General features: G+C 47.3%; 1 protein-coding gene across 8 annotated transcripts in view; it reads left to right on the forward strand.

Moving 5' to 3' along the window:
• Positions 1-27,772, forward strand: part of FMNL3 (formin like 3) — a 218,091-nt gene that overhangs the window by 9,644 nt on the left and 180,675 nt on the right. The window contains exon 1 of one of the 8 annotated variants that reach the window (XM_063952760.1): positions 15,434-15,827. The exons of 6 other annotated variants lie outside the window; for them this stretch is intronic. Coding sequence is in view for 1 of the 2 variants with exons in the window: in XM_063952759.1 (XP_063808829.1) it covers positions 15,781-15,822 (42 nt within the window). In the remaining variant the exon portion in view is untranslated. Of the gene's footprint in view, positions 1-15,433; positions 15,828-27,772 lie in introns of those variants that run through there. One more of the 8 variants, XM_063952759.1, reaches the window with a different exon arrangement.

Raw genomic sequence — 27,772 nt, forward strand, 5'->3', positions numbered from 1 at the left:
ATACAGATTACAGAGCTGTACCAGATGGGTCTGGATCTGCATGGGCTAATGTGCCTAGTTTGCAACAAGCCATCATCAATGTGTGCAATTGCCCTATAGCAGATATAGGACCATGTGCCTCCTAACAGGCATATATGAGCATAATTGCTGCTCTAAGTGATGCATTCATGCGAATATGACCTTACCGAACTGTGCTCACATGAGTATACCCCTTTCTGCCTATGTTACGCCTTTTCTGTCACAAGGCTTGATGCATCTGTAGTGCGCACTAACTTTGCAGTCGTGCATTTTCACTTTCTAGGCATGTGAAGTGCGCAAATACATAGAGCTCACTCTGTGTTGGCCCCGAGCTGTATGGTAGTCCCCAAGTAAACCTAAAGTGACAATGGACCTAATTCAGACCGCAGCCTGATTCTCTTCGGTGAGTGCTGAAAGCATCTCACTGGTTCGATCGCCTCTGCCTGATTGACAGGCAGAGGCGGTCGCGGGGCAGGAGTGGGCGTTGGTGGGACGCGGTCCGGACAGCGCAAGCATGTCTGGACTGTTGCGGGGCGGGCCACGGCAGCTTCATTATGTCACACGCAGCCACTGCGACCCAGAAAGCGGTGGGTAGCAGAGTGTTAGGGTTATGAACTAAATTAAGCACATCTACAATCAGCTCTGAATCACCCCCAATGTCTGTGTACTCCTCTGCATATCACGGAGGATCATCTCCACCCCCTTTATCTCACTTAAAAAATAATCTTATACAATTAAAATAAAATTACATTTTTAGCTCCGCAAGACCAAGTGCAGTCTGTACTCGCCAACACTCACACTCTGCTCTCGTGCGCTGCAGATCCATGGACTCTTGCAGAACTCTAGCCCTACTTCCGGAAGCTGAGTTGCTGGGTGCAGCAGATGATTTAACACTGCGTTTCATTGGGCACTTTGCAAATAGCCTCCACTATGGGGGTCATTCCGAGTTGATCACACGTAGCAACTTTTTGCTGCTTGTGCGATCAACTTGGCGCCACCTATGGGGGAGTGTATTTTAGCATAGCAATGTTGCGATCGTTTGTGCAGCCCTGCTATACTAATAAAGTTTCCTGCAAAACAAGACCAGCCCTGCAGCTACTTACCCAGTGCGACGGATCCAGCGATGAAGGTCCCGGCTGTGACGTCAGACATCCACCCTCCAAATGCCTGGACACGCCTGGTTTCGCCTTACCACGCCCGGGAAACGGTGAGTAGACGCCCCGATCCTCCTTCCCGCTGTCAATCTTCTTGCGATCGCGCCTGCGATCGCTTTCATCGGTCCTGGCGTCGTTGCCCGGAGACGGCCATTGCTGGGCAACAACGTGCATACACAATGTGGGCGCCACACTTCTGACCCGTTCACACCGCAGCGAAGAACCGCTGCGTGCGAACGGGTCGGAATGATCCCCTATATTCTTCCACAGTTTGAGTTTTATAGACTGTATTGCTAAAGTTAATTCAATATCTGAAAGTCTATTGAACAATGGATAATAATTTGCACAAATCCATCTTAAATAGATTACTTAAAACAAAGGAAACCATTTCTCCAACCCTGTCTAACCTGTTGCCTGGAACCAAGTACTAGAAGCTCCTGAATAGGTGGGATTCTCGGAGTGTCTGCTATGATGTATAACAAAAGGGACCTGTGATGTTGCGTCCCATATGTAAATGATCAGGCGTCCTCCACCTTGCCTGAATAACTACTCTGAGAATGGGAGGCGTGTACTTCCAGCACAGCACAAAGGTGGGAAGGTGTCAGGAAATTACAGTCACTTGATGCTCCTCTTCATATTATTATTATTATTATTATTGTTTATCTGTATGGCTCCGCAGTGCCTAACAGAGAATATAGACAAATGAGCAATACAAGAAAACAACTACTTTCAGTACAAGAACAATGTTGGACAAATACATGGTATATAAACAATGTTGCATCAAGGAACAGAACACTGATGTAATGTTCAGGTGTATTCACAAGTGTAACTCTCTGTATATTGGCCTGTCCAGATCCAGATATCTTTTTTGAAGCCTGAGGTGCTATATAGCCAGAAACAGGTGAACTCTTCCCCATAGTGCTGACAAAGGGATGTACTCATAATGTTGACATTTACAATGTTGATATAATATCAATATGTGAAATGTCAGCAGGAAATATATAATGGCATCTGCAGAATAGCGACATGTGAAATGCCGACACTCTGCATGGACTGGCAGCGGAGTGTTAGGGTTAGGCACTGGGGGGGATGGATAGGGTTAGTCCTACCGCCGGAAGCACTGCAGGATCCGCCAAAAGTCATCCTGACATCACCGCCGGACCCGTAAGGCACAGCTGGAGCTGCCTGAACAGGCAAGTCACCAGTAGACCACTAGTTACATTTTGTTGACATTCTAATCCTGTGGACATGTCATAAGTGCATACATAATGAATGTCATTGCCAGGCATGTTGATAAAATATACCACACCCACCCAGCCCGCAATAGCACTGAACATCGGTGTAGCCCCCAGACTCTTTAAAGAATGTTATTACTACCTCTCCATATATAAGAGACTACGTTTGATCTTATGATTGTTAGTGGGAAACTGATCATGCTTCTCTAGCTTATTTGGAGTTCCCTTTGAAACCACAAGGAGGAAGTTCATATGCTTGGGAATTTCTATTAGCCCATTAAATGCTGAAATCTCTCTAGGGAATTTCTTATTCAAACCTTGCAAATCTCTAACTAGATAAATGTTATTCTCCCGACATTCAAACACCCCCACATCCCCCAAGAATAACACTTTTTATATATGAGCCTCCTTGCCTGTCCTGACATCGGGTGGTCTTCAGTATGCCGGCGGTCGGGCTCCCGGCGACCAGCATACCGGCGCCGGGAGCCCGACAGCCGGCATACCGACACTTATTCTCCCTCATGGGGGTCCACGACCCCCCTGGAGGGAGAATAAAATAGTGTGGCGCGCGTAGCGAGCCCGCAAGGGGCTCATTTGCGCTCGCCACACTGTCGGTAAGCCGGTGGCCGGCCTCCCGGCGCCGGTATGCTGGTCGCCGGGAGGCCGGACGCCGGCAGATCGTAGTAAACCCCTGACATCCACTACCTTGCTGGCACATTTTGGTCACTCCTGTGCAAAAGATTGGACTCTCCACTGCAGCATCCACCCAGATTATTGATTAGTGACTCTAGTCCTATTTGGAGTGTTTCCTAGCCAGCATTGTGGAATTCTAATCAACTATTATATACAGGCTTTTAATGTGGCATATACATTTTATTGTATATACTTTTTTATGATAAATCTTATATGTGTTTATATAGCAATAAATGTGTTTAATTTTATACAAGCCCTTCTGAGTTTTTAAATTCAATTGTTCTATCATGAGCAGCCAGCGCTGGTAATTTTTGTTTTTTCTTTTCCTTTGAATATCAGTCTGGGGAACTTACCACCCCTTACCAGCTGCTATTGATAGCGCACCCTAATTTTTTCTTTAACACTTTTTATATATCTAGTTTGAATCTATGGGCGGTATTCAAATGACATATCACGCCCAATCTCCTTTCTAAAGTGATCCCCGTTATCGCGCATATTTCATCCATAGTAATCAGGTTTAGCTGTGTAAAGCAGTGGTTTCCAAACTTTTTTGAATCACGGCGCCCTAGAATATCAGAATTTTTTTCACGGCACCCCTAGGCCAAAAATTTCTTATTGAGAAATTTAGAAAGAAATATTACATTAAGTAGTTTATATGTCATCCTTAGGGTCAGTTGTGTGGTGAGGGACAATATTTGCTTCTATTTGGCCACATATTTTATGACTGGCAGCTACCAGCACTGGATTTGCCTATTATATTGACCATGAATAATTTTAATTGGTCCTGGACCACCAACCTAGGGCACCCCTGCAAGTGTCCCGAGGCACCCCAAGGAGCCACGGCACACAGTTTGGGAACTTCTGGTGTAAAGGGTTAGGGCACCTCGCTACACCGGGGGTAGTGAGCTGAAATGATAATACCACGCCAGTCAGCATATACAGAACGAGTGTGAAAGGGGGTGAAAATAATTGAATACCACCTTATATGTTTAATTTAAATGTGTTACTCCTTTGATAGGATTCTAGTAAGTAATAATTTGAAGATTGCTGTAGATCTTCACATATTACTTCCACTCAGAGTACAAAGTCTAATGGACACTCTTGTATTCACCAGATGTTCCTTGTAAAGAAATTTGGACTTTGTAGTAGGATCCCATAGGTCACAGCCCCAAGTATCATCTGTAGGCAGCTGATGAAACATACAGAGCAGCAACCGTGGAATGCTAAGACAACCTGAGGTCAGGGCAGACAGCACGAGAGTGATAGATTAGCCAGGGTCAGGGGAGTATTGTCAGGGGCAGGGTTTGGTCAACTCCAAGAAACCAATATAGCTGGCATGTCCAAACTGCGGCCCTCCAGCTGTTGAGAAACTACACATCCCAGCATGCCCTGACACAGCTTTAGCATTGTCTGACAGCAAAACTGTGTCAGGGCATGCTGGGATATGTAGTTTCACAACAGCTGGAGGGCCGCAGTTTGGACATGCCTGCAATATAGCAATACAAAGGACTGAGAACTACAGGTAAGGTTTGTACTAGAACCTGCTATACATACAGTTTTGCTGATTTCACGTGGACCCTAATGCAGTCTGCACAGTTTTGCTGGGGGTTTAAAACCACAAATAATGAGGGAACTGGGGTGCGCCCTGTGCACAGTAGGTGTAATGTGAACATGCGCCGCAGCTGCGATTAGGTCATCACCAAATCCAGTAGCCTGTGATTTAGTGGAACTGGAGCAATTCCGGCGAGTTAGTCACTACATTTAAAGTGGCAATTTGTTTAAAGGCAAAACCAGGTTGGGCAGCATGGATGGTTTAATGGTTAGCATTACTTCTTCACAGCACTGAGATCCTGGGTTCTATTCCAACTGCAGACCTAAAACTGTGTGGAGTTTGTATGTTCTCCTTGTGCTTGTGTGGGTATCCTCCATGTACTTATAAGCAGTTACTAATTTTATTTGCTTCCTTAATCTATACATAAGCATTACCCTTGTTATAGGTGTGTTGGGCTTCCTCATCTGCTGATTGTCGATATAGGTTAAATAACATGATTTTTGAGGTATATTAACGCCACTACCTCATTTATTTATTTATTTTCTACCACAGGTGCATGTTTTAAATGACCACGTGCCAAGCAAAACTGTGCTGGGAAGGTTCCTGTTACTCCTGTCAAAGTCGAAAAATATTGTAATGCATGCCGCATGTACTAACCCCATGCACATGCCCGCTGCTCATGCACTCAGTCCTCCGTGCGTGCACATATCCGCAATTTGCGTAGGATCGCTCCGGCGATCATGCGCGTGATATGGGTATTTACGGCGGAATTTGTGAGCGCATAGAGGGTTATTAGAACATTACATATTTAACCCAAATAGTGTACATTTTAGATATAGCTCCCCTAGACCACGTCAGCGAGTATTAATAGTTTAAACAGTTCCTGGACTAAGAGATTCGCCTTTGCATGATAGGAAGGGTCAGATAAAGGTTGGAAGGTGATGTCTAGTATCCAGCTGTAGGGTATTTTGAGGGTAACATTCCAGTGTTGGTTAGAGAAAGATCGCATGTTCCTGCGTATAGTTATGTGCAAAAGCAGAATATAGATATTAACTGTATTTACTGTATATTATGTATGCGGCGGGAATCCAGAGGATACCACCCACAAGAGCAGTTGGGAAAGACATCGCCCATCTATTCAAATCCACCTATGACCTCTTCTGTAATGTAAGGACACATCCCTGTGTCCAATGGACAATGAGATTACAGTGACCATTGTATTGTGTATGCATGTTGTGTATAAAAAGCCCATTGTTGCCTGGCCGGTCAGAAGACTCTGAACGCTATCTGTATGACCAGCGGAGGACCGTCCGGGTTGCGCTTGCGAACATTCTCACATATGTACATTCTCTGTAGCCATTATTCTGTTTAGATTTATCTTGTTAGCCTGTAGTGTATGATTTGTACTGTTTACCTTTTGGAACAAATCCACGGTGGCCTTAGAACCCTGTGGTTGCAACTACAAATCAGTGTTGTGTCTTCACTTTCCTGCAAGGGCTTTAAAGTGTATTTATCTGTATAAGGTGTATAGGCATTGATAAGGTGTACGCACTGCGGGTACTTTATACCGTCAGCGCTACTTAAGGTTTAAGGTATAACATTGTTGCAGTACTTTGCTGCTAAGGGTTTAAAGTATAATCATATCATTGCATTGTATCATTAACAAGGTTTAAAGGTTATCAATTGTGTGTGCGCACGCTGTGTGTACTCTGTACACTCAGCGCGACGTGTGTACGCCAAGTACGTACCACGTGCGGGACTTTGTACGCAAATAGCGTACAAAGTGCGTAGCACGTGTATTCAGTCTAGCGGCCATAGCGGCTCCACGGTAATAGTGTATCTAGAGGTATAGCTTTTCGGTCTAAGATAATATCGACATAATCACTCCCATTCCAATTGGAGCCAAAAGCCCCCATTATGGGAAAAAAGGAATCTTTGAATCCCCCTTGGCATCACTGACCCCCTGGAGCTGAAAGGCACCTTAGGGGCAAGGGTCTTCAGGTTTCCCTCCACCACAAGGCTCAGGGTCATCCCCTTCTCCCTAGAGTTGGCTAAAACTTCCCCCTTGAGAAAGAATTCTACAACATTCAGGTAACGAGAGCAGCCCAAAAGGGTTTAAACCCAAAACTAAATTCTGTCATCTCCATGTATCCATAAACTTTACAAAGTTTCCATCATTATTACAACAAGCAGACAAGAACATGCAAGGACAGGGACAGTTCTAGGGCACTGCCATTGCGATGACACCGTTAGTCTAAGACCTGTGGGTTTTGGGCCTAATTCAGTAAGGATTGAAAATTCTGCACTTGGAGTGAAAGTCTCTCTAATGCAATCTGTATTACACTTTATGTATGTATCAACTTTCCTCTGAGATCAGATTTGTGGCCCAGATTTATCAAGCCTTGGAGCGTGATAAATTGCATGGTGATAAAGTGCCAACCAATCATCTCCTAACTGTCATTTTTCAAACCCAGACTGTAACATGGCAGTTAGGAGCTGATTGGTTGGTACCTTATTGCCATGCAATGTATTAGGCCCTACACACATGCCGATTTGTTTGAAAGATATGAACGAACTCGTTCATATCTTTCAGTGTGGAGGCTTCAGCGATGAACGATGCGCGGCCCCGCGCTCGTTCATCGCTAGTCCTCCGTCGGCTGTGCATGCAGTCCAATATGGACGATCTTGTCCATATTTGCCTGCACTTCAATGGAGCCGCGTGACGGGGGGAGTGAAGAAACTTCACTCCCCCTTTCACTGCCCCCCCCCGCCGCGTCGCCAGTCGGACGTATCAGCCGTCGGGCAGCTCGGCGGCAGATCGGCATGTCTGTAGGGCCCTTACCACTCTCAAACACTTACTAAATCTGGGTCCAAATTTGGACAGCAGGAAAATGCACCATATTGTCTAAATTGCCAGACTCTGATCATACCTTTCTTTGTGTTGTATTTGCATAAAGTTATCGATGGATATACAGAATTATAGCTAGCTACGGTTATTCTGGACAGAGTATAATTTCAGCTCACAGTTGCTAAAAACGATTGTACTTCACTGTATAATTATGAAGGGCATGTCCACCAAAACGGAATTATCATTGTCCTGAAAATAGAACTTAAACTATATCTATATTACAAAACCAACTTTCTTTTACGTCCTAGAGGATGCTGGGGTTCATATTAGTACCATGGGGTATAGACGGGTCCACCAGGAGCCATTGGCACTTTAAGAGTTTAATAGTGTGGGCTGGCTCCTCCCTCTATGCCTCTCCTACCAGACTCAGTTTAGAAAATGTGCCCGGAGGAGCCGGTCACAGCTAGGGGAGCTCTACAGAGTTCTCTTGGTAAAAGTTTTTAACTTCTTTTTTTCAGAGTTTATTTTTTTACAGGGAGGCTGCTGGCGACAGCAGTGTGGGACTGAGGGGGGGAGCAGTGTCTGTCCCACGGGGTCTTGAGCCACTGCTCCCGCTGACTGGACGTGAAGCTCCAGAGGGGTCTGATAGCGCCCCGCCGCAGGGGAACGCTTGCCCCAGCAGCCAGCCGCCACCCCCTCAGAGAGCTGAAAATAGGTAAGTCACTGTCCCCCCTTGCAAGCGGGGGGACAGTGTGAAGAAGGAGGGTGAGCGGGAAAACAGCGCCATTGAGGTGGCGGAGCTTCTCCTCAAAGCGGACCCAGCAGCGTTCAGCGCCATTTTCCAGCCTGCAGCTCACTGCCAGTGGATGCCAGGTCACTCCTGCATGACTCCAGCTATCTGTACGGTACCAGGGGGTTGTAGAAGGGGGGGGGGGGGGGGGGGAGATGGTGTTAAGACTGCGTGTCACCTATTAAGGGACACAGTCAGCGCGGTTTTAGGGTCTCCCTATACTCAAATAGCGCTGTGTGTGGGTTGGCTCCAATCTCTGTCTCTCTCTGCCATTCTTGGGGGGGTTTTTGTCTTCCAGTACCCTGTGTGATTGGGGGGTGTTTGATGTGTGTGACAACATGTATAGGGACACTGTTTCATATTCTGCAGAGGATTTGTCTTCCCAGGAAGACTCCATACCAGGCAATCAGGATTCCACTGTTTTAGCACAGATCCCGCTTAGTGAGCCAGAATGGTTGTTCTCTCTGAGGGGGACTATTTCTCAGATTTCTGATAGGGTTGCTAGGACCGAGCATGCCACTCAGGTCCTTCAGTCCTCGATGGTTGTATGGTCTGATACTGCCTCCTCGGGGTCCCCTGCGGTACATTCTCACAAACGTGCACTTGCAATTCTGCAGGATGACACGGACACTGACTCTGACACGGTTGATGGGGATGTATTGAGGGGGTCAGCATCACTTGCCAAGGGGGTGCAGTTGATGATTGAGGCTGTAAGAGATGTTTTACACATTTCGGACACAGCTCCGGAACAGGTGGAGGAGGCCTTCTTTACGGATAATAAGAAGCCCCCCCTCACCTTCCCGGCATCCAAAGAATTGAATGCTATCTTTGAAAAGGCATGGGAAACCCCGGAAAAGAAATTCCAGATTCCCAAGAGGGTCTTGGTGGCTTTTCCCTTCCCTGAGGAAGATAGGAAGAGATGGGAGTCCCCGCCGATAGTCGACGCCTCTGTCTCCAGGCTGTTCAAACAGGTGGTATTACCGGTCCCAGGATCTAGCACGTTAAAGGACCCGGCAGATCGCAAGGTGGATGCTACACTGAAATCCATTTACACGGCTTCAGGGGCTACATTGCGGCCTACTATAGCCTGTGCTTGGATTGCTAAAGCTATTGCCAGGTGGTCAATCACTCTGCAGGAAGAATTGACTACGCTGGACAAAGGTGACGTTGATTTATTTTTACGTAATATTCAGGACTCTGCAGGGTTCCTGGTTGATTCCATGAGCGACCTGGGTTCCATCTCCTCCATGTCCGTCTCGGCTCGCAGAGGTCTCTGGCTGCGCAACTGGTCTGCGGACGCGGAATCCAGGAAGTGTGTGGAGGGCCTACCATACAAAGGTCAGGCTCTCTTTGGGGAGGCGCTGGATGCGTGGATTGCCACGGCTACCACGGGTAAGTCTCCTTTTCTACCCTCAGTGGCACCGGCTACGAAGAAGCCTTTTTCCTCTACCACATCACAGTCCTTTCGGCCCGCAAGGCCTAGAAAAAATAAGCCTTCGAACACCTTCTTCAGAGGTGGTCGTGCCAAAGGAAAGAAACCTGCTCCCGCAGGTTCCCAAACCCAGAAGCCCGCTTCTGCTACCCCTAAGTCCTCCGCATGACGGTGGACAGCTCGGCCTGGAGGAAGGTCAGGTGGGGGCAAGACTCCGGCAGTTCAGCCACGTCTGGGTGTCGTCGGGTATGGACCCCTGGGTACTGGATGTAGTGTCCAGAGGGTACAGACTGGAGTTTCAAGATCCCCCGCCTCACCGCTTCTTCAAGTCAGATTTGCCAACCCTGCTGGCAGACAGGACAATTCTTCTGGAGGCCATCAGAAAATTAGTGGTGTCGGAGGTAATTGTTCCAGTTCCACCACAACAGTGGAACAAGGATTATTATTCGGACCTTTTCGTGGTACCGAAACCGGATGGTTCGGTACGGCCTATTCTAAACCTAAAGTCTTTGAACCCTTATCTCAGGGAGTTCAAATTCAAGATGGAATCTCTGAGAGCTGTCATCTCAGGACTGACCGAGGGGTAGTTCCTGGTGTCGCTGGACATCAAGGATGCTTACCTCCACATTCCCATTTGGACGCCACATCAGGCATACCTCAGGTTTGCACTGTTGGTCGATCACTATCAGTTCCAGGCGCTGCCGTTTGGCCTCTCCACAGCACCAAGGATCTTCACCAAGGTGATGGCGGAGATGATGGTTTTCCTCCGCAAACAGGGGGTGAACATAATTCCATATCTGGACGATCTCCTGATCAAGGCGTCGTCCAGGGAGAAGTTGTTGCGATCCATCGCGCTTTCGACACAGCTGCTCCGGAAGCATGGTTGGATCCTGAATCTTCCAAAGTCTCATCTGGAGCCGACAAGGCGGCTGTCTTTCCTGGGAATGATCCTCAACATGGAGGTGCAGAGGGGTTTTCTCCCGGTGGAGAAGGCATTGGTGATTCAGTCAATGGTTCAGGATGTCTTAAAGCCTACCCGGGTTTCGTTTCATCAATGCATCCACCTTCTGGGCAAGATGGTTGCCGCCTACGAGGCTCTGCAATACGGCAGGTTTCATGCTCGTCCTTTTCAGCTGGACCTATTGGACCGGTGGTCGGGCTCTCACCTACACATTCACAAGAGGATACGTCTGTCTCCGAAAGCCAGGATTTCACTCCTCCTGGTGGCTACAACTTCCACACCTTCTGCAAGGCTTAAGGTTCGGAATTCAGGACTGGATCCTTTTGACCACAGATGCAAGTCTAAGAGGTTGGGGAGCAGTCGCTCTGGGGGAAACCTTTCAGGGAAGGTGGTCGAATCAAGAATCTCTTCTCCCAATAAACATCCTGGAACTAAGGGCCGTGTACAACGCCCTTCTACAAGCATCACACCTTCTAAAGGATCGGGCTGTTCAGGTACAGTCGGACAACATGACCACGGTGGTCTACAGAAACCGACAAGGCGGAACGAAGAGCAGAGCTGCTATGTCAGAGGTGTCAAGAAAACTCCTCTGGGCGGAAAGGCACACGGTGGCGTTGTCAGCAATCTTCATTCTGGGAGTAGACAACTGGGAAGCAGACTTCCTCAGCAGACACGATCTCCATCCAGTGGAGTGGGGTCTCCACCCGGAGGTGTTCGAGGAGGTCACCGGTTGGTGGGGGGTTCCTCACATAGACATGATGGCCTCCCGCCTCAACAAGAAGCTGGGGCGGTACTGTTCCAGGACGAGAGACCCTCAGGCAGTGGCGGTGGACGCACTAGTAACACTGTGGGTGTTCAGGTCAGTGTATGTGTTCCTTCCTCTTCCTCTGATTCCAAAGGTTCTTCAGCTGGTAAGAACAAAGGTTCTGGCAATCCTCATTGCTCCGGACTGGCCAAGGAGGGCTTGGTACGCGGATCTGCTGGATCTTCTACTAGAAGATCCAAGGCCCTTACCTCTTCGGGAAGATCTGCTACTGCAGGGGCCGTTCGCTTATCAAGACTTACCGCGGCTGCGTTTGACGGCAGGTGGTTGAAACCCAGATATTAGTTCGGAAAGGTATTCCGAGTGAAGTCATTCCTACCCTGATACGGGCTAGAAAAGCGGTAACGTCTAAGCATTACCATCGCATTTGGAAGAAATATGTTTCTTGGTGTGAGGCCAAGAAGTTTCCGGTGGTAGAGTTTCAACTTGGATGTTTTCTCCTTTTCCTGCAAGCAAGGGGGATGTGGGACTGAGGCTGGGCTCCATCAAGGTCCAGATCTCTGCTTTGTCCATCTTCTTCCAAAAACAATTGGCTGCTCTTCCTGAAGTTCAAACCTTTTTGAAAGGGGTTCTACACATCCAGCCTCCCTTTGTGGCGCCTACGGCTCCATGGGATCTTGATGTGGTGTTGCAGTTCCTGCAGTCTGCTTGGTTTGAGCCTCTACAGGAGGCTGATCTCAAGTTTCTCACATGGAAGGTGGTCACCTTGTTAGCCTTGGCTTCTGCCCGACGGGTGTCAGAATTGGGGGCTTTATCTTGTAAAAGCCCCTATCTGATCTTCCATGAAGACAGGGCGGAACTTAGGACTCGTCCCCAGTCCCTGCCTAAGGTTGTTTCGGCTTTCCATATCAACCAACCTATTGTGGTGCCAGTGGCTACTGACACCTCACTTACTTCAAAGGCCTTGGATGTAGTGAGGACTTTGAAGATTTACGTGTCAAGGACGGCTCGTCACAGGAAAAGTGACTCCCTGTTTGTCCTCTATGATCCAAAGAAAATTGTATGTCCTGCTTCTAAGCAGTCTATTTCACGCTGGATCAGGTTCACTATCCAGCATGCTTATTCCACGGCAGGATTGCCATGTCCGAAATTGGTAAAGGCCCACTCTACTCGTAAAGTGGACTCATCTTGGGCAGCTGGCCGGGGTGTCTCAGCGGTACACCTATGCCGAGCAGCTACTTGGTCTGGGTCGAATACATTTGCCAATTTTTACAAGTTCGATACTTTGGCCGCTGATGACCTCAAGTTTGGTCAAGCAGTGTTGCAGGAGCCTTCATGCTCTCTCACTTGTACTGGGAGCTTTGATACATCCCCATGGTACTAATATGGGCCCCAGCATCCTCTAGGACGTAAGACAAAATAGGATTTTGGTTACCTACCGGTAAATCCTTGTCTCGTAGTCCGTAGAGGATGCTGGGCGCCCGCCCAGCGCTTTGTTTTCCTGCATTGGTTTTATGGTTCAGTGTTACCTGGTTCATAGGTAAGTTCTGCGTTATTTACTGTTTCAGCTGTTGCTGACGTTGTTCCGGCATGTTGGCCGGATTCTCTTGTTTGTGAGCTGGTATGAATCTCGCTGCTATCTGTGTAATTCCTTCTCTTGAAGTGTGTCGTCTCCTCGGGCACAGTTTCTAGACTAAGTCTGGTAGGAGGGGCATAGAGGGAGGAGCCAGCTCACACTATTAAACTCTTAAAGTGCCAATTGCTCCTGGTGGACCCGTCTATACCCCATGGTATTAGTATGGATCCCAGCATCCTCTACGGACTACGAGAAAAGGATTTACCGGTAGGTAACCAAAATCCTATTTTTATCTTGTGCTGTCTGTAAAGATTGGATAAAATTGGAGGTTATAGACTTTTGTATCTTAAGGCTTCTCTTCCCCCCCCCCCCCCCCCCCAGTTATTCTAATTTTATCTCCATTTGTCATGTTTCAGAGGGTGTTTCCTGAACAGTCAGCCTTGCACCCCTCCACCTTCCTCACTTCCGTCACAGACATTTTTTCCAACACTCAGCCTTGGTTTAGGAAGTAGAACCAAACTGATTCCTGTCACATGAATTTCTCTCTGTCATCCCTGCTCTCGCTCATGAAGTTTGAATATGGAAATTAGTATTTTTCTGTATCCTGTGATCACCAGTTTATGACATGCGATCGTCTCTGTTTTACATATGAAAATGAACTGCCAGATCCCTTTTAAGTTCTGCTAGTGAATGTATCTCTAAATACCATAGCTGTCAGCTTCATGTTTTGTAAGAGTTAATTACAGATAGTCTTCATTGATTTCTAGACTCCAGCTTGTTGTATCTCCACATTATAACCACTCTGCATAGAGTCTATTGCTAGTAGATTTTCCTTAGAGAAATAGGCTATGGCAGCATTATGTCTTTATGTAGCATTGTGTAACAGATATATTTGGAGAAGTCTTAAAATCTGAAACTATACACATGGTGTAAATTTCCCGCTGCTACCAGCTCACCATTGAAATAAAAATATATAGAATAATGCACTTCACACTGTATGTTAAATATTAGAAGTCTGCTAGGACTGACCGATATTAAGGCATGAAATCACAAGATGGATAGGTTATATCCCTTATATAGGTAATGGAACTCTGTTGTGGAAGACATTAATACATATACACTATCAGAATATTTATAGATATGTAATGATGTCATCATTGTTATATATGTTGCACTACCTACTGTGTTGCTGTGATGATCTAGAAGATTGGTGGGATGCCAGCTCTGGGCTACTCACCTGCATATGGGAGCTGGACCCTCCTGGCTTATCTCAAGACAAGCACACAGTCTGGGTACACTGATGTAGTAGATCAGTATTGAATGCTTTACTTTTGATGTTTTGTATTGGACCAGGCAGATTGCGTCCACTTGGTGTGCAACCCAAACATCGTGCTACCAAAAAGTAAAAGCTTAATCCCACAGATATATTTTAAAATCTTTCTTTTTGTTTGTCTATATTTTCATTCATCATGCCCATTTGTGGGACCTATCCCACAGTAGCTGACCAGTGGAAAATTCCATAACTGATGGCAGACAAAAGTAAGAAATGTGCTCTAAGGGGGTCATTCTGACCTGATCGCTCGCTGCAGTTTATCGCAGCGATCAGGTCAGAACTGCGCCGCAGTGCGCCGGCGCATAGCTGACAGCCGACCGCTGATTGACAAGCAGAGGCGGTCGCTGGATGGGAGGGGGCGGTACGGCGTCATTTGGCCGTCGTTTTGTGGGTGCAGGCTGTCCTACGTAGGCGTGGCCATACCATGCAGAGGGCGGGCCGCAGCGGCTGCGTGATGTCACGCACAGCCGCTGCGACCCAGGGCAGCGACGAGTAACTCCCGGCCAGCCGCAGGAGCTGCACTGGCTGGGAGTTACTATTCAAGTACAAAAGCATCAATGCTGTGCGCCGCTTTTGTACTTGTGTGTGTGTGTGGGGGGGGGGGGGGCTGACATGCAGGGCGGACTAGCCCTGTGCTTGGCGTCCCCCCGCATGTCTGTGTAAGTGATCTTAGCTGTGCTAAATTTAGCACAGCTACGATCAGGTCGGAATAACCCCCTAAGTTCTCTAGACCAGTGGTCTCAACTCGGTCCTCAAGTCCCAAACAGTTCATGTTTTCCATGTCTACTCACAGAGTCGCTGTTGAAATAATTAGCTTCACCTGTGAATCTCTTAAAATGTGTCAGTGAGTAATGAGTACACCATACTTGCCTACCTGACCCTCTCCATGAGGGAGAAAATGCTCTGTTCCTGGACTTTCCTGGTAATGTATGATTGCCATCACCTGTGGTGAAACACCTTTCTTATCAATTGACTAGCTCACCACAGGTGATGGCAATCATACATTACCAGGAAAGTCCAGGAACAGAGCATTTTCTCCCTCGTGGAGAGGGTCAGGTAGGCAAGTATGGAGTACACCTGTGCACCTACTGGGTTACCTGGACAATGGGAACTGTTTTTTGTTCTGAGGACCAAATTTTAGAACTGCTGCTCTAGACTGAAACACAGGGCACAAACTACAGAGATTTATATCTAAGACTCCCATGTATATAAGAAGTTTGTGTTTTTTCCCCCTAAATGCATCATAAGATAACTTGGATGAACATGTTTTGGCTGTGATTCATGCACACGCTCCCACAGCCAGATGGGAGAACTCCTTTGCTAATTCTGTGTATAAAATAATAATGCTGACATTCTCTTAACAGCTTTTTAAATGACCAAAAAAATAAAAATAAATCACAGAAACTCCTTCACCTCCAGGAATTCATGAGGGAGTTGGGTCCAGGAGAAAAGGCATCTTTATATACAGTAAGGTAGACATTCCCTTTTACTTTGGCCCAGTGCCTCCATTTTTCACATATTTGCTTATCTCTGTATTCATTTCCCACTTTTCACCTGTGCATGTATACTAATAAGATCTCTGCCATCTTCAGCATTCAGAATTCCCCTCCTGTTTCCTCTGATCGAACCTCTGTTTTACAGGGGCAGATTTATTAAGCCTGGTGATGTGATAAAGTGGAAGGTGATAACGCAGTAGCTAATCAGCTCCTAACTGTCATTTTCAAACCCAGACTGTAACATGAAAGTTAGAAGCTGATTGGCTGGTACTTTATCACCTTCCACTTTATCATTTAACCAGGCTTAATAAATCTGCTCCTCAGTTTGAATTATATAGTACATTATTGTAATTTACTAGCAAGTTGCCTGTATTATGTCTGGCCAACAGAAGCTGTAGGAAGCTCCTGTTAGCATGGGGGATAGGCATGTGAGCAGGGCTGTATTATCCATAAGACTGACTAGGGTGAAGCCTAGGGGCCCGACAGTTTTATTTTCTGAAGCACTTTTACCTGCGTCCAGTGGTTAAAGGCACACTCGTAGTCAGTTGAGGTTTGTTTTAATGGTGAGGTGGGGAGCAGACCAATAGTGCACTAGCCCTATTTCAAAAGAGAAAAGCAAAGGAAGAATGATAGCGCTGTGAGAAAAGAGGTCAGCAGACTATTGCAACTGGATATTAGTGTCCTTGTGTATACTGAAAGTGTAAATGACCGCATAATCTCTGCTTCCCAAACATCAGCTGTATTGGGGTACAAGATTGAAGTGCCGGAGGGGGCCTGAAATACCTAAGGGCCCGGCCATAGGTTATTATGGCCCTACATGTGAGAGGTGGCTATAACTTACTAACTTTCATGCATATGTGTAGTCAGCAATTCACTGACTGATGGTGGTCTATTGTCAGTTCTTTGTGACACTGGACAATGTGTTTGTCAACAAGCAAAAACTGTACTTAAACTCAGCAATGGAGAAGTGATAAAGCAGTGATAAGTGCAATGTGATAACGCACCAGCCAATCAGCTCCAATATGTAAATTAGCGGGTGCGTTATCACTGCTTTATCACTTCTCCAGGCTTAATACATTTGACCCACTGTTTCTGCACAGAAAAACTATGCTGGAAGGGGATACATATTGGGTACAAACGATTAGATATAACATTTGGGTTTATAGTGCACATTTAGTAATGAAAAATAGTTTAAATGATGGACGTAAAAATTTACGTAGCCTAAGTTAATTCATGGAATTTGGAAGGCTTAAGTGTGATGGACTGAGCAGACCCGTCACATCCTGTGACCATTTCATAGAAGTCAGAAAAATTTTGCATTGCAAATCATGTTTAAAAACTCTTTAACGTTGAAATGGAAAAAAAAATGCTTTTCTGTCACTGTAAGTCCATACCTACCTATCTGCTCAGTAATGCAGGTGTTTAGTAGTGATGTGTATGAATATGCAAGGTTACTGGGACATAAATGTGCCTTTCAGTTTTAATTGTTGTTATCATGCTGCAGAAAATGGATTGCTTCTGGGATATTTTGCTGCTGCTGACCTTTATAAGCTGTTGTTTGCTATAATTGGTCCAGTCCCGACCAGCCACAACTAATGCACAAAGTGGGCATGCAGTAGTTTCAGATCTAGAGCCGTGTGATTATATTGCCTAAGTAGAAAAGCAGTCAGTCTGCCCTACTTGTGTAATGCATTGTGAGCATGTCGGAGACGTGTGTTGTGATGTCCAGGAAAAGAAGCACATTTTTGTGGCTTATGTATTCATGGAAGAAATGCATGATGACTTACAATGAGCAGTCTTTTTCCAACTCTTTCTCCAATTTCAAGGACCGGTTTTTGTATCTGATATTAATTGCAGTCCTATGTTATTCTATTTTGAGAAACGTTAAAAGGAAATTATTGCCTTATTAGTAGTTTTATTTAAGAAATATGAATTAAAAATAAAATACAAACTATTGAGCATGACATGACTAAGATGGGAGTTAAAGCAACATTTACGTTAAACTTCACACCAAAAAAAAAAGGGAATATTTTGGTTCTGCTTTTATTTTCCATGCTTACTGCATTTAAACCCACCCCCATATTGTTTTTCTATTTTTTTTTTTGGCTCTAACAAAAGTCTTTTCTGTGTGATCTAAAATTTGATATTGATCGCATTCATTTTCATTAGACGATTTATAATTGCAAAGCAGCTACAGTGGCAGGGTTATCTCTGGGAGCTCTGTTTTTAAGGCTTGAGGAAGACAGCTGATTTCTGTGTATCTCATGATAACCTGTTTCAACAGCACCTAAGGTTTACCAGAGGAGAAAGCTGCCTGTCTAATCTGCAGGACTCATAACCTCAGTAGGGAAAATGTACAGAAATAAACTTTCTCCTACGTCCTAGAGGATGCTGGGGATGCTTCAAGAACCATGGGGTATAGACTGGATCCACAGAAAACATGGGCACTTTAAGACTTTGAATGGGTGTGGACTGGCTCCTCCCTCTATGCCCCTCCTCCAGACTCCAGTTTAGATTCTGTGCCCAGTGAGACTGGTCACACACAGGGGAGCTCTACTGATTTTCTCTGAAAAGACTTTGTTAGGTTTATTATTTTCAGGGAGCACTACTGGCAACTGTCTCCCTGCATCGTGGGACTTAGGGGAGAGAAGCAGACCTACTTCTGTGAGTTTCAAGGCTCTGCTTCTTTGGCTACTGGACACCATTAGCTCCAGAGGGTCTGATCGCTAGGTACGCCTAGATGCTCGTTCCCAGAGCCCGCCGTCACCCCCCTTGCAGAGCCAGAAGTCAGAAGACAGGTGAGTAGAAGAAGACTTCAGTGACGGCTTTGAGGTACAGCACAGCGGCAGCGCTGCGCGCCATGTTCCCACACACACAGGCACTGTCGGGTGCAGGGCGCGGGGGGGAGGGGTGCCCTGGGCAGCAGATAAATCCTCATATAAGACTGGCAAAAGATAATATAGGTGCCTAGGCACTGTATACAACCCTCGCCAGTATAAATATTTTAAAGAAAAAGCGGGACTGAAGCGCGCCATTAAGGGGCGGGGCTTAGCCCTCTCAGCTCGTTTCAGCGCCATTTTCTCTTCATAGAGACGCTGGTCCTTCCACACTACAGTACAGAGTGAAAAACGAGGGGGGGCACAGTTGGTTGCAATATATGTTAATATAAAAAAGCACAATGTATAATGAGCGCTGAAAAATGAGCTGGTTAACTCTTTCTGTGTTTCCCTGACAGAATGTACTGAGGTCTATCCCTTATAGCCAGTGTAATGTCGGTAGGTGTTGGTACATGTGTGTCGGCATATCTGAGGCTGAGTGCTCTGCCACAAACGGCTGGGGGAATGACTCTGTCGGCACCGCCGACTCCTGATGGTACTTGGTACATATAAATAAGTGTCAGCATGTAAGTAGATGTATGTTTTTCCCAAAAGAAAACTATATGGGAGACAGACGTGTGTGGGTGACCCTGTCGGCACCAACAATATCTGACTGGGTAAAAAAAAAAATGATACTGTGATGCATATCAGAAAGGGCTATACCTATATGTACGTATATATGTATAGTAAGGTTGCATAGATCTGTGGCACAAACACAGACGGTGTAATATTTATGAAGGGTGTCATATTCGTAGAATATATTTCCCTCAGATCCCTCTGGGTCAAAAATACTGTTGTTTTGCCCAGTTGCTACTCCCTGAGATCGACACGAATACTGTTTCTCATGTCGACCATAATGTTTCCTGAATAGATCCACATAATCAGCATTCGCTACATGTTTAATACACATTAAGAACGTATTAACGTCACTAGGGACCCTGCTGTTCCTAAAGAAAGGAGATATATCTATATATATATATATATATATTTGAGACATGTATACATGGATATATGTGTGTATATGGGTATTTAAACGTGTGTGTATGTATGTATGTAGTGTGTGTGTGTGTATGTAATGTGTGTGTGTGTGTGTATGTATGTATGTATGTGTGTGTATATATATATATATATATATATATATATATATATATATAAGAGAAAATTTATAATGAATGCTGAGGTAAAGTTATTCCTTTTCATGTGCTGAGCGCTCTGTTGAAAAAGCTCTGGATCAGCCGTGACATGATGGTTTCGAATCCTCAAGAGGAGTCCGGGTGTTTATTCTTTTCCCGCCGTGGATAGAATAAAGCGAGAGTCACCCCCTGTTCTGCAGGGGGCCCTGTCACAAAGGATCGTATGCAGGAAGCTATGTGATATTCTAATTGTGTCCAAGTGTGCGTTGATTATATTGCATTACATGCGCATGGGGGAGTAGTTGTATTCAGGAATGGTCGGTTACCTTGTCATCCGATATAATTATCCTGGGGAGAGATTGGGTACTCCTTAGGTTGAGTCATATCTAGCACATTGCAGCATACTTCCGTGCAACTACAAGGGATATAGGGCTCTTGGGTTTGCGAGCCAATTCCATGGCGGTCTCGGCTAGGAGGGCGTTGTGGATTCACCAATGGAATGCTGATGCTGGCTCCAAGAAGAACAGGAGTCTCTTCCCTAGGGAGGTGAAGCCTGGTTTGGTAATGGCCTTGTTAGTTTGATCTCGGCAGAGGCCACTGGTAAGTCTACCTTCTTGCCCTGTGTTTCCTCACAAACGGTTGATGACGCATTATTGTAGGATGCAGTCAATTCAACCATGTAGATACGGATTCCCCTTTCTTTGCAGGTAGAGGAAGGGGAAAAGGTAAGAGGTCAGCAGCCTTTACAAGTTCACAGGAGCAGAAATAATCCGCTGTTTCTGCCACATCCACCGTCTGACACTGGGTCTGTCTTACGGGAGCACACGACGGTGGGACCATGTCTGAAACTCTTCAGTCAGTCCTGGAATGGACATGGACCAGTGAGTTTTAAGAATAGTGTCCCAAGGGGGAAATACTGGAGTTTCCAGACGTTTCCCCTCACCGATTTTGTTTTTTTTTAAATTGATTTTACCGATTCTCCTCCGGAAGGGGAGATAGTATGCGACGCAATACAAGAGTTGTGTCAGGATCAGGTCGTTGTCCTGCTGTCCCGGTTAAAAAAAAAAAAAAAGAGGCTGTTATTCAAGTTTTTTTGTACTCCCGAGGCCGGACGGCTCGGTCAGACCAATCCTATATCTGAAATCCCCACATTTCTACTTAAAGAAGTTAGAATCCGAGATGGAATCTCTCTTGGCAGGGATCTTCAATCTAGAAAGGAAAAAAGGCGGTCTAATTTCGGTTTCTTCCGCATTAAGCTTACCTGGGGTTGTTGCAATTCAGTATTGTCATTACTAATTCACCAGAGTGAGGGCGGTATGATGGTTTTCCTTCGCTAGTAAGGAGTCATTATTATCCTGTACTGGGACGCTCTCCTGATTATGGCGAGGTCAAGAAACCGAGTGGTTGTTTTCTTCCAGTAGATAAGACTCTGAGGATCCAGAGTCTGGGCAGACCTGCACTAGTGTCAATCCATCAATACGTGCAGTTACTGAAAAAGATGGTTGCGGCCTACGAGGCCATTCAGTGGCAGGTTACATACCAGGGTGTTTTGGCGGGACCAGTTGGACCAGTGGTCCTGTTCCCACCTGGGTTAATTCTGTTTTTCAAGACCAGAATATCACTCCTGTGGTAGCGGCGCTGCTCTCTGGATCCTGGTGACCACAGATGCAGGCCTCCGAGGTGGGGCAGCTGTCGCACAGGTGGATAACTTCAAAGGAAGAGGGTCAAGTTTGCATACTTGTCACCACATTAACAGTCTGGAGTTAAGGGCCGTTTATAACGGTTTTCTACAAACGGAAAACGGAGCAGTAATGGCAGAAGCCAGACAGATTTTCCACTGAGCGACGAAACATATACGCACTCTGTCAGTGAGGTTCGTTCCCAGAGTGGACAACTGGGAAGCAGGCGTCCTCGGCAGACACGTTCTCCATCCAGGAGAAAGGAGTCTTTCTGCAGCAGGGTACACTGGGCTCCACAAGGAATGGACAATGGGGTGTAGAGTAGGATCTTGATCCGAGGCACCAACAGGCTCAAAGCTTTGACTGTTCCCAGAATGCATAGTGCCGCCTCCTATATCACCCCGCCTCCCTGCACAGGATCTCAGTTTTGTAGTTGGTGCTGCAGTAGCAGGCACTTAACAGAGGGGCTGCTCCAGGCAGCCCTAAGAAGAGCTTTTTTTATGAGGAAAAAAGTGAAGACTTCAAGGGCAGCAGCAGTGTTACATGTCAGTGGACATTCACGGCTGCAGCTCCGGCTCTCCCCAGCGGCGCTGTACACTCCCGAGCCCTGGTTGCCGGGTAACTACAGCTGGAGGCTCCGGTTTTCTTCTTGTCAGGCACACACGACGGGGGCTCTCCGGGATCGCGTGGCCGCGCTTCGGGAGGTGGTAAATGGATCCCGCTTGCGGGACCCGGTCTTTATCGCGATCCGGTGCGGTCAGTGGGAGGCGGGCCGCGCGTGCTGGCGGTGGACACTGTGGCAGTACAGGCGATCCCACTATATCACCAGGGCATGGGACAGGTCAGGTTTTCTCTATAAACCGTTTTATCAGAGCCCGCAGTACCCGGTGGTTTTGCCAGCAGGGGGATAGAGCTTGGACCTGAAGCCCCTCCCCCAGCCCCAGGGTGCCATTTTCTGCAAATGTTCCCGCCCTGGAGCTGCATATCTGTCTCTCCCTCACTCCCTGGCAGTGTCTGCGGCGCCATTATCCCTCAGCTCACTGTTCCTGGGAATGCTTGGGCAAATCCTCCTATGTAAAGCCGCCTGGTTGTCAGTGCTGTGACTTTACAAGACACTTAAGTATTCTACCTGCCTTTTTTAGTCAGTGTTAGTTAAGAAAGAGTGCATTTAGTCAGGGTTTCCTAGTACAATTACCCTGTGATATACATCCAGTTCTTACTGTGTACTGTTATATCTATTGTTATATAGCTGTGTAAGCTAGTCCAGTGCAGTATTATTGTTAGTAATAACCTCTGCATTGTACAAACTGTGACTATTTGTGTGTGCATTTGATAGCTGAGTGGTGTCCATTTCGTGTCTTTCACTCAACCTGCTATCCCTATATTCTATAACCTGAGGGGGCTTGGTGCGTCAGGTTTTATCTAATATAGGATTTTCACAAAGATATACTGTATTACGTATTTTTCTCTGTGATTTAGTCACCATATCTCTCCTTTATCTCTGCTGGTGCTGACTACACTGCGCAGGGGTTTGGGCTAGAGGTATCGTGCTGCTGACAAATTGTACTGTGTTACCTGATACTGCAAGTTATATCATGTCTGCTTCTGAGGGTAACGGTTCTGGGACTGAACACACTGCCGGTGTTGCTGAAGCCGCAGATACCTATGAGGAGAATATAGCAGCTTGGGCTCTGGTTCTGGGGGCTCCTTGCACCCCCAGTGGGATGGTGGCAACGGGGGCAAATAATGACCCGCCGTGGGCCGCTTTTTCCACGCTTCTGCATACGCTAGTTCAGAAACTAACACCCCCTATGGGACCCCCAATGCCGGTACAACCGTTTGTGGTCCCTGCAGCTAACCCGCCGTGGGCGGACGATTTATCTGCATAAATAAAGAAGTTGAATCAGTCCCTGACTACTAAAAAGTCTGACCGTCGCTCACCTACGTCCAAGGGGTCCTCTAAGCGAGCGCTTGTCTCCTCACAATCCACTGCTGTCACTGACACCTCGTCGGATGAAGACGGCACTTACACTGACCCCACAGGTTCTGACTCAGATACGGCTGATGGGGAGGGTGGTTCAAATGTGGATGTTCCTGATCTCTTGGAGGCTATTAAGTTAATTTTACAGATTATGGATGATCCCGAGCCATCCGTTCCTCCTAAGAAACCAGATAGGTTCAAGCGTCAGAAGGTGATTAAACAAGTTTTACCTCACTCTGACCACCTAACTGATATACGTCAGGAACCCTGGGAAAACCCGGGTACGACGTTTGTGCCTCAAAAGAAGGTGCTGGTTCGCTATCCCCTCGTGCCGGAGCTGTCTAAATATTGGGAAACGCCTCCTCCAGTGGACTCGCATGTGGCTAGGATGGTGGTTTCCTCAGCTCTACCGGTCACCACCGCCACGTCTCTAAAAGAGCCTACGGATAAGCGTGTGGAGGGTTGTCTGAAAGCGATTTACACCCTCATGGGTGCTGCACAAAGGCCCACTATTGCAGCTACTTGGGCTGCAGAGGCCATTGAAGCATGGGCCTTGGAGTTAGAAGTTGAAAACTCCTCTGACCATGCTAGACAATGCTTGTCTTATATTGTCACAGCTTCTCGTTATATTAAAGAGGCGGCTTCTGATGCCGGTATCCTGGCAGCCAAGGCCTCTACTACATTAGTCCTGGCTCGCCGGATATTGTGGCTGAGATCCTGGTCTGTGGATCTGGACTCTAGAAAAACCCTGGAGGTACTCCCTTTTAAGGGAGATATTCTGTTTGGGGAGGATTTAAATAAGATTGTGGCGGATTTAAATAAGAATTTGGCTGACTTGGCTACTGCCTGTCTGCCAAGTACTGCTCCTTCTGTGTCGAAGGCTAAAGGTACTTCCTTTCGCCCCTTTCGTCCTTCAGGTAAAGCAAAAGGTCAGGTGTACAACAAGTAGGCCCGCACTTCCAAACCTGGTAAGCCTAAGCCCAAAAGAGCCTGGGCGACCCGTCAGCCAGCTTCCAAGACAGATAAGACTGCCGCATGACGGGGCGGGCCTCCCTCTGGGGGATCCCAGGGTGGAGGGCCGGCTTCTAGGGTATACCCAGGAATGGTTGAAGACCACTTCAGATGCCTGGGTACGGGAAGTCGTCACACGAGGTTACGCCATAGCCTTCAAAAACCGACCCCCTCATCGATTTTGCCAGACAGATGTCCGGTTGGACAAGACAAAGGCAAACACTCTACATTCGGTGGTACAGACCCTCCTGGATACAGGAGTCGTAGTACAGGTGCCTCTTGCGCAGAGGGGCCGGGGGTACTATTCTCCGCTGTTTCTAGTCCCGAAACCGAATGGGTCCTCCCGGCCCATTCTCAACCTCAAGGCATTGAACAGGTTTGTGAAGGTTTCCAAGTTCCGGATGGAAACCCTTCGCTCTATAGTTCTGGCCTTGGAACCTGGGGACTTCATGGTCTCCCTGGATATACAGGATGCTTACCTGCATGTTCCTATAGCAGTGTCTCATCAGCAATACCTGAGATTTGCGATTGGCAACTGCCATTACCAGTTTCGGGCGTTACCTTTTGGTTTAACAACGGCTCCGCGAGTCTTTACAAAAGTCATGGCGGTGGTACTCCGCCGTCAAGGGGTCAGGATACTGCCGTATTTGGACGACTTGTTAATCCTGGCAAATTCCCCAGAACTTCTCCTGCGTCATCTAGATGTGACGGTCCGGTTTCTGCAAGCCCACGGGTGGCTCATCAACTGGAAGAAGTCATCCCTGATCCCTGCTCAGAGCATGGTGCATCTGGGAGCACTATTTGACACTCACAACCAGCGGTTGTTCCTGTCTCAGGAGAAAGTCCTGAAACTTCAGGACAGGATTCGTTGCTTCCTATCTCGTCCGCAAGTGTCGATACCTTCGGCGATGCAGGTGCTGGGCCTCATGGTGTCAGCATTCGACATGGTGGAGTACGCTCAATTTCATTCTCGCCCTCTCCAAAGGCTGATTCTAGCCAAATGGGACGGCTTGCCTCACCGGATCAGTTCTCAAATGATATCATTGACTCCGGAGGTCCGTCTGTCGCTGCTCTGGTGGCTCCAGGACCAACATCTGTGCAGGGGCCGTCCGTTCTAGATATCCGACTGGGTCCTGTTGACGACACATGCCAGTCTAAGAGGTTGGTGTGCGGTGCTGGAGCAACACTCCCTTTAGCGGCGGTGGACCAAGGAGGAGTCCCTCCTCTCGATCAATATTCTGGAGTTGCGGGCGGTCTTCAATGCCTTGAACCTAGCCCAGCATTTAATTCAGAACCGTCCTGTTCAAGTACAGTCGGACAACGCCACCACAGTGGCTTACATAAATCATCAAGGCGGCACTCGAAGCTGCCTAGCAATGAAGGAAGTCTCGCGGATTCTACAGTGGGCAGAACGCCATCTACCGGCCATATCGGCAATATTCATTCCGGGAGTCCTGAATTGGGAAGCGGACTTTCTCAGTCATCAGGACGTGCATGCCGGCGAGTGGGGCCTCCATCCAGAAGTGTTTCAACTCCTAGTGGAAAGGTGGGGCCTGCCAGATGTGGATCTGATGGCGTCTCGACACAATCACAAGGTTTCGGTCTTCGGAGCAAGGACAAGGGATCCTCAAGCAGCATTCGTGGATGCACTGGCGGTACCGTGGAGGTTTCGGCTGCCGTACGTGTTCCCTCCGGTGTCACTCCTGCCCAGGGTAATTCGGAGGTTCAAGCAAGAAAAAGGAATTCTGCTTCTCATCGCTCCTGCGTGGCCCAGACGGCACTGGTTCTCAGACCTGCAAGGCCTATCGTCAGAGCGTTCAATTCTACTTCCACAACGCCCAGACCTCCTCGTTCAGGGCCCCTGTGTCTACCAGGACCTAGCCCGGCTGTCTTTGACGGCGTGGCTCTTGAAGCTTCCGTCTTAAGGGCTAAAGGGTTTTCTGAGGCGGTCATTCAAACTATGTTGCGGGCCCGGAAACCGGCTTCGGCTCGGATTTACTATAGGGTCTGGCATTCTTAATTTGTTTGGTGCGCATCTAACGATTATGACGCTTCCAAGTTTAGTATAGCAAAGTTGTTGGCTTTTCTTCAGCAGGGCCTGGACTTAGGCCTGCGTCTGGCCTCCCTCAAGGTTCAAATATCTGCCTTGTCGGTGTGGTTTCAGAGAAAAATTGCGACCTTACCTGATGTGCATACCTTTACTCAGGGCGTGTTGCATGGGATCCGGTCTGAAGATCGACAGTGTCTAGGTCGACAATGTTTAGGTCGACCACTATAGGTCGACAGTCACTAGGTCGACATGGATGGGAGGTCGACAGGGTTTCTAGGTCGACATGTGCTAGGTCGACAGGTCTCAAGGTCGACATGAGTTTTTAAAAAAAAAAATTTTTCATACTTAACGATCCACGTGGACTACGATTGGAACGGTAAAGTGTGCCAAGCAGTAGCGGAGCGAAGGCACCATGCCCGAAGCATGGCGAGTGAAGCGGTGCACTAATTTGGGATCCCGGTCACTTTACGAAGAAAACGACACCAAAAAAAATAAAAATCCTCATGTCGACCTTTAGACCTGTCGACCTAGCACATGTCGACCTAGAAACCCTGTCGACCTTCCATCCATGTCGACCTAGTGACTGTCAACCTATAGTGGTCGACCTAAACATTGTCGACCTAGACACTGTCGATAAAACGAACCACACCCGTGTTGCATATCCAACCTCCCTATGTCCCGCCTGTGGCTCCTTGGGACTTGTCGGTGGTTTTGGAGGCGTTACAAGAGTCTCCGTTTGAACCTCTTGGTTCAGCTGACCTTAAGTGGCTTTCCCTTAAGGTGGTGTTTCTGCTGGCTATTGCTTCAGCTAGAAGAGTGTCGGATTTGGGTGCCTTGTCCTGTAGTTCCCCATATCTGATATTTCACCGTGACCGGGCGGTTCTTAGGACTCGTCCCGGCTATCTACCTAAGGTGGTTTCTTCGTTCCACCTTAATCAGGAGATTGTAGTTCCGGCACTTGTTTCTCCTGATCTGTCTCCCAAAGAGCGGTCTTTGGATGTGTTACGGGCTCTCAGTATCTATGTGAAGAGAACTGCTCCTATTAGGAAATCGGATTCTCTTTTTGTTGTGTTTGGGTTTCACAAACGTGGCTGGCCTGCTCACAAGCAAACTCTGGCCAGATGGATTAGAATGGTGATTGCACATGCTTATGTGAAGGCTGGTCTCTCTGCTCCTGATCACATTAAGGCC

This window comes from Pseudophryne corroboree, chromosome 2 (genome assembly GCF_028390025.1).
Source record: "Pseudophryne corroboree isolate aPseCor3 chromosome 2, aPseCor3.hap2, whole genome shotgun sequence".
NCBI classification, from domain to species: Eukaryota; Metazoa; Chordata; class Amphibia; order Anura; family Myobatrachidae; genus Pseudophryne; species Pseudophryne corroboree.